Below are 11,680 nucleotides of genomic sequence, written 5' to 3' on the forward strand. Positions count from 1 at the left end.
ATGAGAAATAAGGTTAACTAAACTTACATATAAATCCAAGAAAAGTTTTCAGTTTGATTTAAAAACAAAACAGAAACAAGCTTCAAAATAAATCATAGTATCTTCTATTTACATATAACTTAGCAAAACCTTCAGTAAATGTCCAAGTTTTAGCATACATTGTCACTGTCTTTAGATATTCCAATTAAATGAACCACTCTGTCCTTGGTTTGAATGAATAGAAGCCTGCTAAAACAAATGCCAACGACTTTAAAAAGTTAAGAACACAAAAGTTTAAAAACATAATCCTCCCAGATGGAAGGGAAGGAATCAGAAGTTCAATAACCAGTTCACTAAAGAAAATGACAGCTAAAATCTTTCTGAATACAGGTTCTAATATAGATTTCATTATTCAAACTCCCCCCACATAGTACTGGAAAAATATGAGGCAGTTTAACAAAAAATCACAAATTTAGTGGAATAATAATAACTGATATATAAATAAGGATTTACTAAAAAAGGCTTCCAGGGGTGATATTTCAAATCAAAGTTTTAAATACAAAAAGTGTCTTATGTTGCTTAATCATCCCAAGTTTCCGATGCTCTTTATTCTACAGATATAGATTTGGCTAGATTCCGTGGGAAATCAACATCATAGCCTCTCAACACAGCAAGGTGGAAAGCCAGCAACTGTAAGGGGATCACACTGAGAATGCCTTGCAAGCAGTCCACTGAGTGGGGCACCTTGATGGTCCTTTTCGTGTTCTTAATGGTCTCAGTATCCTCCTTATCACAAATTACAACAGGGCGACCCTGCCGGGAGACCACCTGCTGATTCAGTTTAAAGTATCCTTTTTCTGCTTTTAGATTGTTACATCTTAAAATTTGACTGGCTGACAATAGAACAGTATTAACCCAAAAGAGCAAGTTAACCCCATAATCGCAGTATAAAACAATGCACAAGAAGTGTTACCAAAACTAGTTTTCACTAACAGCTGACTGTCACAGAGCAGAAGTGTGAGCAACTCCTAGGCTGGAGCAAAAGAAGCCAAACAATGTAAGACAATGACTTATGAAAACCAAACCGAAAGAAGAACCAGGGACTCTGTCAGGGAATCTCCTTAATCTCCTGTCCCCAAACCAGAACTCTCTCTCAACCAGAGGGTCTTGAGGAGGGGAAAAAAATCAACCTCCCTACCCATAAACAGAGAGAGTTCCTACCAGAGGGGCAAAGAACCTCTTTGGCCCCTGCGGCGGGGAGTCCATTAGCACATCTGACTGGACCTCCCTCCCTCCAAAATGATCCCGATCACAAATTACCAATTCAGATATTAACAGGAAGGGAGAGCTTGTGTTGCCATCTGATGGGTTAACACTAGGTAAGCGGAGGTATTTATCTAAGCCTTGTATATCCCTTTTTTGTAAGCACTCATTTATTAAAGACCAGAAAGAAAATGTAATGGCTGGTACACTGTCAGAATTATGACTCCTTAATTTTTCATTTAATTCTCCTCCTACTCTATCCCAAACATCGTCAGTGATTTCCTCTACATCACTGAACCAAAGACAAGTTTCATTCACACAATCAAGAAATTGAAACAATGACTTTTTCTTTGCCTTAATTCCTTTCTCCCTGAGTAAAGACTGAATTGCTATGCTGAGTTTTGTCTTAGATCCTATGTGCCCCATTGGTACCTGCTTCTCCGAGGATTTTCCCCGCCATTCGTTCCAGACAGCGGTGTCCTTGTTTCGGTTCGGCCGAACCCTTTTCGACAGCAGGCTTCACGGATTGCTCACCGATCGCTGCTTCAATCAGGTCCCTGTTCAGGCGCCACTTGTGAGCCGGCGACGCAGAGCACTGTCCAGCAGTGCCTCAAACCTGAAAGAGCAGCGGGGTGGAGATGGGGCAGAGAGAAAGGAAGGACGCCAAGACAAGAGTCTGATCAAGGCGGCGTTTATTGCCGGCAAGCACCGGCCTTTTAAAGCAAAAAACCACAAACTATTATGGGATGGGTTTACCATAGTAACTGAAAGGTCACACAGGAAAAGAGCAAGCAGGTTGAACAAAAACAACCCACCGTGAGTAGTAGTAACCCGGACAACCACACATCTAAAGGTCAGAGACAAGAAACTAACTTTCAGGAATTCCGCAAAGGAAACACTCTACCTGCTCAACTGGAGAAGCTTAACACATACGGAGTTACTAGAGTTAACAGTACTTACAACCAATACTCATGATCCCCACAAAGGAATATAGATAATAAGCATGTAAAAAGATCTTTAACTTTATGAATTTTGGAGGAGATACCCATTTAAGGGACTATTCGATGGCTTACTAGATTCCTTAGGTTTCTAAGTGTTTCTCAGAATCTTTTGCCTTTCAGAGAATTTTACATAATCTTTAAAAGTTAATTTCAGGGGCTAGAGGTATAGCCCAGTGGCAGAACGCTTGTCTAGTGTGCTTGAGGCCCTGGGTTTGATCCCCAGTTCTGCAAAAGCAAAACACACCCTCAAGAGCATGCATCTCCTTCTTTCCTTAGGAATGCTTTCCTCTTTTCAAACTGAAATTCTGTACCCACTAAACAATAACTCTATTCTTCCCCTTGTCCTTGGAAACCAGCCTTCTATTTTCAGACTTCATGGGGAGGGAGGGCAGTAAGTACCAGGTATTGAACCCGGTCCCAGGCCTTTTTTTTTTTTTAAGACAGGGTCTTGACTTGTTGCCCAGTTTGGCCTTGAATTCCTGGGCCTGTGATCCTCTTGCCTCAGCATCTGAGTAGCTGGGGATTACAGGCACAACCCAATGCAGCTGCTTTTGTCTGATTTCCATGACTCTAGGTAGCTCATATAAGAGGAATCATGATGTTTCTGTCTTTTGTGTTTGGCTTATTTCACTTAGTATAATTGTCTTCAAGGGTTATGCATGTTGAAGCAAGGGTCAGAATCCCCACCCCTGGGCTAAGGATCAAACACAGGGAGGGCCTAATGCATGCCAGGGTAGTGGCTCTACTACTGAGCTGCCCTGCAGCCTTTCGTTCCTTTTCAAAGCTGAATATTCACTACATATGTCATATTTTGTTGAGCTCTTCATCTGTTGGACATTTGAGTCATCTCCACCTTTGGCTATCACAAACGATAAGTTACGGCTTTCAGTTCTTTTGGGTAAAAACCCAGAAGTGGGATTGCTGGATCATATGGTAGTTCTATTTTAATTTTTTGAGGAAGTGTCACACTGTTTTCCACGCTGGCTGCACCATCTTCTATCCCTACCAGCAGTGCGCAGGAGAACCATGCATATCGTCAAGTCTGTTTCAGGGACAGACCTCTGACAGTCTATTTGACTAAACCTGAATTTAGCCACAGACTAGTATATGTTTCTCTGTCATCAAACAGTGGTCATATCAAGAACAAACTCGGGCTGGGGATTTAGCTCAGTGGCGTCGCCACCTCCCTTGCAAGTGCAAGGTCCTGGGTTGGATCCCAGATACTGGAAAAAAAAGAAAAAAAAAGAGCAAACTTGTGTATAACGAAGCCTGTGAATTAAAAAATGGATTGATACTGTGTAGACAACCGGGAAGCATGCCTGTCTTGGCCAGATGTCCCCTCCAAGGATCCCTCCAGTTATCTGTATTCACATCACCCTATTTCAGTTCCTTTATAACACTTAATACTTTGTGAAATTAGTAATGTAACATGCATAGTATGTATTTTGTGAGACTGATCAGCTTTCAAACTACACAGGATAGTCAAACCCTTAAAGTCTCTGTATAGATAAGGGGACTTCTTACCTGTTTCAGTAGTTTTGGGGAAATGAGTAATATTTAGAAAATAAAACCCTTTCCTATCCATTTCCTTAATACGTACCTTTTTGAATTTCCTCTGCTGGAGATCTGGGCCTTACACACACGTGTGTGTCAATACCTTTGCCTGCCACAGCCACAAATGAGCTCATCCTGGCATCTTGGAACATCAAGTACAAGTCCCAGACTTACGAATGAGTTCCTTTCTAGGAGAATTGTTCCTAAGTTGGATTTGTTCGTAAGCCAACAGTGAGTCTTACACAATATACCTGTGAAAGTTCATGACTCAAATGTTCGGAAGTCAGGGACTTACTGTACTTTCAGTTAGTAAAATTCTGTGGTGTGTTTGGTGCCAGGGATTAAAGCCAGTACCTGTGCTTGCTGGGCAAAAGCATTATGTCACTGAGCACTTTAATTTTTTGATAGGTTATTGTTAAGTTGCCCAGGCTAGGCTGGGACTTGCGATCCTCCTGGCTCAGCCTCCCAGGGTGCTAGGATTACAGGTATGCACCACTGTTTCCAGCTAGCATTTGCTGGTTTTTTGTTTTGGTCAGATTGCTTTCTAGGTTTTTAAAAATATTAATAGTACATGTTTTTATTAGTAGCACAGGTGCTCCAGTGGTGCGATTGGTTAGCATGCGGTACTTATATTAGTAATACTAAATTGTGGGTGGTTGGTATATGTATGTAGCACATCTTAATTCCTTTTATATCTTCTCCATCAGTGTTTTGATTATTGAGATTTCATAGTTTTAACATCTGAGATAGTTTCTCTCCTCCTTATCCAATTTCAGTCAGTAATCTTAGTTTAATTTTGTACACTTAACACTTCAATTACATGATTTGCCAATTTTAATGTTACCCTCTGAAATCCCAAGTATTACAGATGAAGCAATCAACAAACACACCCTACATCCCACTTTATTCCCCCATCCTGATTTCAATGTTTTTTTTTTTTTTTTTTACCGAGGATTGAGCCCAGTGCCTTCCACATGCTAAATCCAGCTTCTACTACTGACCCTATGGGCTGGGGGTGCAACTAGGTGGTGGAACGCTTTCCTGGCATGTGCAAGCCCTAGGTTCCAGCCCAGCACTTGGCCCCCCGTTCTTTTGTTGTAGTTTTTTGAGAACTGCAGTATGTTTATTGCTTCTCCTTTTGCCTAACTTCTGTTTCTGCCATGCTCTCTAATCCTCTGAACCTTTGCACAATTCCCATGTCATCACATTTCGTCCTGCTCTCTTCGGTGCCTTCTACCACCTTGTTTTGCTGTGTGCTTCCTATTTGCTTGCATATCTGGATGTTTCCCTTTCTCCCCCGAGCCCTCCAGCTTACATTTCTCTCTCCAAGTTGTCCTCTAGGTTTTCCTTCCTAGATGTGGTTGCTTCGTTTACCTGTTTACGCATGGAAAATGGTCACTTTTCCTCAGTAATCATAAAGTCCCCTGATGAATGCGTGTGCTCCTCCTCTGTACTACAGAAATGCTCTCACCTTCGGCTCCTCCGTGTGGGAAACACTGCTGCACCCCCAGTTCCTCTGTGTGACCCTGCTCATGGCCCTCTCCACTTTGCCCTTCTGCACCAGAGCAGCCCGCCCTGCTTACTCCAGTTTTCTGGGCTGTTGTGGTCTTGGGGTGAGGCTGGAAGCTTCAGGGCTTGTCTTCCTGAGCTTTCTGAGCAAGCACATGTCCAGTGTTCCCTTCACTTCCCTTCTCAGTGCTCCACCAATCTCAGCTGTGTTGGGAGCCCTGAGTGTATTTTGGTGTCAGTGAATTACACCCTCCTCCTAACGGCCCTGAAAATGAAGTTTGCATTTTTATTTCTGTTTCCTGTTTTTCTAAGCTCACACCCAAACCCACCAGTCTGTGATTTTATTAGCAAATGTCACTTACTCGGAAGAGACTAGTTACCAAAGTCATCCCCAAAAATGTTTTTTGGTCATGTTAGTTTGCACACAATAAATTGGGGCTTTGACCTGGAGACCTTTATTGAAGAGAGAAGACAGAGTTCTCAAAGAAACAATAACAAAACAAAACAAAACAAAAAACACTCTTGGGCCGGGGATTTAGCTCAGCAGTTTGGTGGCCTGCCTTGCAAGCGCAAGGACCCAAGTTCAATCCCCGGTACCAAAAAAAAACAAAAACAAAAAAACACTCTTGCAGTGAGTTGAGGAAACTGCCTGGCCCTGTCCAAGGGGATGTGGGCACCATGCCATGATTTCTATACATGGTTTGATGAAAAAATACAGTGAATATTTAAATAAATGTATTACAGTAAAAGACACATTGCCATGAACTCCCCTTGCATACTCCTCTTGCTTCAGACACACATCCCATTATTCTGGCCACTTTCTGAAGCAGTTCTGGAAGTCCTCTTTCGTGTCTTTAGCTGCACTGTTGTAGCTCTACTGAAGCCCTGAATTGATTCAAAACATTTGGTAATGGAAATGTGACTTTCGTGGTCATCTGACTTTGGAGAAGAGCCAGAAGTGACACAGTGTCAGATCTGGTGAATAAGGTGAATGAGGACCCACCGTGACGTTTTTGACAAAAATTTCTGTAAGCTACTCCAGAAAGTGGCAAGGATGGGATTAGTGTGTTTCCCACAAGGAAGATTAATAGTAGTGTGTCTTTTAATGTAATAATTTAACGTTCAAAAATAAATTAATGTTCAGTATATTTTTGATCACACCTATGCATCCCCTGGAGGTCTGAGCAGTGGGCTGCAGGACAATTACTTGAATCTTGAGAATATCAGCATATATGTGAATGTGATATGAAATATACGTACCTATATGGCTACTTTTGAGTTTAACTGTGGTGTCCTTTTTGGTGCTGTGGTTTGAACCTTAGGGTCTAAGTATGCTCAGCACTCTGGCTACTCCTAAGCTGGATCTCCAGCCCCTTACTATGATCTTACGTTGACTAAAGCCATGAGTGGATCCCAGCCCTGGTGCAGAGAGGCAGGCCTACGTCGTGAACTGATGGTCAATGAATTGAGCATCGACCTTAAATAAACCATTTATTAGCTTTGGTAATGGAAATGTGACTGGGACTTTGGGTAATTGTTTTACTAATTGTCTTCCCTGCTTTCTCAGGAGGTATGATTTTAGGTCTGAGCAATAATCAGGTTCTCCTCTTTATCAGTGAAATTATTATTTCTGTATGCTTTTTAGAATTCTAAAGAGAGGGTATTGGAGATACTTTCTAGAAATATAGCACAAAGAAAGAAAAGGACAAAAAATAGAAATACAGCAAAGAAATAGTAAACAAGAAAATAGGAGGAAAACTTGAAAGTATGCCAAAAATACATGCTATAAAATTACCTAGTGTTCTTGCTATAAGGTTTTTTGGTAGGGTGGCATGTGTGTGTTTTGTTTTGAGACAGGGTCTCACTGTGCAGTTCAAGCTGGCCATGAACTCGCACCGCCCCCCACGGCTGGGGTACAGGTGTGCGCCACCACACCTGCGTACACCTGGTTTATGAACTTTTGGCTGTAAGCTTCCAGGGTGGCTAGGCAAAAAGGGAGCTACAGCTGTGGGCCTCAGGTGAACACAACCAGTTGCTTAAGAGAGCAGCTGTCTTTGGTATTAAGGTTAAGAGGAAAACTTCCTCTTGGGGCTCATTGAGAGGACATTGTGTGGTATAAACAATGTCAGCAACAACTTCCTGGCAACATTAACGTTCCCAGCAGCTGCGAGTTTCTGATGGTACTGCACGTGTGCTTCAGTATCAGCCAGAGCCATTAAAAACCAGCACAGTTCAGTAAACACTTTCCCTGTGGGTCAGAACAGTGCGAGCCTGGCTTACAGCTGTTCCAGCAGGTCTCCTTTCATGCTAGGGTGCTCAGCAAGGAACTATACTTTTCCAGGGGTCCTTCCTAAAGATTCTTCACCCAAATGTTTGCCAGGCACCTGGCAGTAGAGTGACAGGTTCAAGTAAGACAGGTGTTTTGCACTACCAGTTAAAGGTCTGTCTGTGGTGTCCCTTGAAGACAGAAGGACCCTATTAACTGCTCACTGACTTGTTTGTAGGCATTTGTGTATGACACCTAGAGTCCTTGTTCCAAAGGCTTTGTCATCTTATCCCTGTCTTAGGTAAATGTCAGGTAATTGGGTTTCAGTACTCGGGAGGCTGAGGCAAGAGGATTGAAAATTGGAGCCCAGCCTGGGCAACTCAGTGACTTAGGGAAACCTTGTCTCAAAATAGAAGAGGGCTACAGATACAGCTCATTGTGAAGGTCCTGGGTTCAATCCTCACTAACTGGGGAAAAAGAAGAACACCCGGGTAACCAACACGCACATTTTAATGCAAAATGTTTTATGAACTTTTGAAAAGAGTTGAGCCCTTAGAGATACTTCTGTGATAGCAACAGAAAAACTTGTTCATACATTTACCAAATGTAACTGAACACCTACTAAGCATCAGCACCGTGGTGAGTGTTGGAGGTCATCGTGTAACTGGTTGTCCTCTAATGAGGATTTTCATGTTCCCACATGACCCCATTTCCCAATAGAGAAACAGGTAAAGACATGAAACCAAAATCTTTAAAAATCTCAGTGAATATCACGAAGATATGAAGCTGGACAGCTAAATATACAGTTAGTAGGAAATAAACCTGGATTATTTTTTTGAAGGGGATGGAACCCAGGGCCTCCTGGATCCTAAGCCCAGGCTGTACTACTGAACCCCAGCCCCAGATCCATACCTGCTTGCTTTTTAAAAGTGTTAAGGATGTTCAAGTCTATTTCTTTTCTTTTCTTTTTTCTAGTTAATTTCATTAGAAGTTGCAGTTAAAACTTCCCCTTTGGTTTCCTTTTCTCCTCATGCTAGGGGATTGAGTGGACCTTGTTTGTTTGTCTCCATCATTTCAGATTTTGAGATACAGAGAAAGAATGGGGAGAACTCTAATCCGGACAAGTTTGAGATGTTCTCGGGAATCTCCGAGAGGGACGGCGACTCGGACAAAGACTGTGGCCCGGAGGGGGCCCGGGGAGACGCCGCCAGGGAGGCTCCAGCCCAGGGCAGGGAGGTCGGCCAGCTCATAGGCCTTCAGGGCACCTACCTGGGTGAGAAGCCTTACGAGTGTCCCCAGTGCGGGAAGACCTTCAGCCGGAAGTCGCACCTGGTCACGCACGAGCGGACCCACACCGGGGAGAAGTACTACAAGTGCGACGAGTGCGGCAAGAGCTTCAGTGACGGCTCCAACTTCAGCCGCCACCAGATGACTCACACCGGGGAGAAGCCCTACAAGTGCAGGGACTGCGGGAAGAGCTTCAGCCGCAGTGCCAACCTCGTCACCCACCGGCGCATCCACACGGGCGAGAAGCCCTTCCAGTGCGCCCAGTGCGGCAAGAGCTTCAGCCGCAGCCCCAACCTCATCGCGCACCAGCGCACGCACACAGGCGAGAAGCCCTACGTGTGCCTGGAGTGCGGCAAGAGCTTCGGCAACCGCTCCAGCCTCAACACGCACCAGGGCATCCACACGGGTGAGAAGCCCTACGCGTGCAAGGAGTGCGGCGAGAGCTTCAGCTACCACTCCAACCTGATCCGCCACCAGCGCGTGCACACGGGCGAGAAGCCCTACGCGTGCCCGGACTGCGGGCAGCGCTTCAGCCAGAGCTCGGCGCTCATCACCCACCGCAGGACGCACACGGGCGAGAAGCCCTACCAGTGCGGAGAGTGCGGCAAGAGCTTCAGCCGCAGCTCCAACCTGGTCACGCACCGCAGGACCCACCTGGTGGAGAAGCCGTACAAGTGTGGGGAGTGCAGCAAGAGCTTCAGCCAGAGCTGCAGCCTCATCGCGCACCAGGGCACGCACACGGGCGAGAAGCCCTACGAGTGCCTGACGTGTGGCGAGAGCTTCATCTGGAACTCCAGCCTCATCAAGCACCAGCGCGTGCACACGGGCGAGAAGCCCTACCCGTGCAGCGAGTGCGGCAAGGGCTTCAGCCAGCGCTCCCAGCTCGTGGTGCACCAGCGCACACACACCGGCGAGAAGCCCTACCCATGCCTCATGTGCGGCAAGAGCTTCAGCCGCAGCTCCATCCTGCTCATGCACCAGCGGGCGCACCTGGGGGACAAGCCCTACCGCTGCCCCGAGTGCGGCAAGGGCTTCAGCTGGAACTCGGTGCTCATCATCCACCAGCGCATCCACACGGGCGAGAAGCCCTACAAGTGCCCTGAGTGCGGCAAGGGCTTCAGCAACAGCTCCAACTTCATCACACACCAGAGGACTCATGTGAAAGAGAAACTGTACTGAGGTGGCAGGGTGCAGGGAGGGGACCGCTGTGGAGAGTGAGGGGCTGCACTGCATTTGTTCCAAATGGTGGCAGTTACCTCCACCTCATCCCAGTGTCTACCAGGCTGGCACCTTGCTTGTCCAGAGTCGGGGCCCCCACAGTTAAGAACCTCAGAGGCTGGAAGGTTGGAAAGTTGGGTCTTTTTCTGTTACCTTCACAATGTTGTTGGCCTGCTCTCCTAATTCTCTGCCTTGGTTTCCTCCTCGGTAATATTCTCCACACGGGCTGAGTCTCCAGAGAAACTGGGCCGTTTGTCCTGCAGTTCTGGTTGGTTTGCTGCCACTTGGTGCCCGAGCTGATGACATTCCTGGGCCCCCTGGCTTCCTGGCTCTGGTGTCTTGGGCATAGGTTTTGGCTCAGGGTGGTGGGCCTTCTGCAGTCCTGTCACCCACGTGAAGGGGAAGCCCTTTTCGATTTCCAGAATGTGTCAGGGAGGAAGTGTGGCCTGGAATGCAGGTCTTCGGGCTCATTTCTGGTGCTGGTGAGATGGCTGCCAGTGGGTACCTCATTCCCTTGGGGTTAGAGTACAGGGTGTGAGGTCTGTGAGCCCAGCTGCCTGCTGTTGGCTGGGCTTCCTGTCATCAAGGGTGACACAGCCCTGCCTGCTGCCTTCTTGGTTCTGAACACTCTGTACTTGCCTCCTCTTCGTTATGTCATCATTTTCTATACAGAGGCTCAGGTATTTGTTAGGTAGCTTTTGGATACCAAGAAAAGGATTTTTAAGAAAGTACCGACTTTGAGGGCAGACAGCAAATCCCCCGGAGAGCTCTTGGCTTGAGTTAGGAATTTGTGCTAGATTCCCTTGTCATCCTGGCTGCTCCCAGGGCTTTGTTCTTGGGCTGTGGAACCATAAGACGGTTAAGTCGGGATGACAGCAGGTGATGGGGTTGGTTAGGAGGAAAGAAGGGAGCAGATGGGGTGTCTCGGAGATGTGAAGCCACTTTCTACTCCTGGGGCCTGGGTTCCAGGGACGAGGGTCTTGTTATTACAGGGTGGGAGCTCCATATTGCCTAGTAAAATGGATTCCCATTCTTTCCCTGAGCCTGTCCTCTAATGTATGTTAAAAACCTGAACTTGACTGTTCAGACCCTGACCCCAATACCCCCAACACCTTGTGCCTCACACTGAGAGCGGCCAGGACCTCTGAGGGAAATAAGCTGCACTCTGGCTGCTGCTCTTTGTGAGCCCCACTTTCAGTCTGTCCGTGGGACTTCAGCACAGCTGCATCGGCTAAGGAGCTGGATGGCATCCCGAGGAGGCTACTGCAATCATTTCTATCCAGAATCAGTTACGTTAGCCACGGAAGGAAGTGCTAGGCAGTGGTGGTGGTTAAGCTAACACGTGAGGATGTGCAATGCCCATCCTTGATTCTGTCCCTTCACATATTTCGCAAATGGTCACTGAGTACTAGGTGCTGGGGAAGCTCAGGAATGAGAAGTCCTATAGCCGGCCAGAAGGAGGATTCCTTTCTGGGAAGATGTAGGAGCTGCCTTGTCAGGGAGGAGGAGTAGGCAGGATGGATTTGTGGCTGATACTGAGGTTTTTTTGTTTGTTTTTTTAGTTCCTAAATTTGATTATTAGAGGATTTTTTTTTCTTTTGGT

The 11,680-nt window shown here is 46.1% G+C and overlaps 1 protein-coding gene across 5 annotated transcripts in view; it reads left to right on the top strand.

Annotated features, from left to right (window-relative positions):
* Zscan2 (zinc finger and SCAN domain containing 2) overlaps positions 1-11,680 on the top strand; it is a 34,643-nt gene extending 22,963 nt beyond the window's left edge. For all 5 annotated transcript variants that reach the window (XM_010621106.3, XM_033761095.1, XM_010621105.3 and 2 more), the window contains exon 3: positions 8,651-11,680. In XM_010621106.3, the coding sequence (XP_010619408.1) occupies positions 8,651-10,038 (1,388 nt within the window). In that variant the 3' untranslated portion in view covers positions 10,039-11,680. The remainder of the gene's footprint in view (positions 1-8,650) is intronic.

Source organism: Fukomys damarensis, unplaced genomic scaffold (assembly GCF_012274545.1).
Source record: "Fukomys damarensis isolate Sample0158 unplaced genomic scaffold, DMR_v1.0_HiC HiC_scaffold_7, whole genome shotgun sequence".
Taxonomy (NCBI): domain Eukaryota; kingdom Metazoa; phylum Chordata; class Mammalia; order Rodentia; family Bathyergidae; genus Fukomys; species Fukomys damarensis.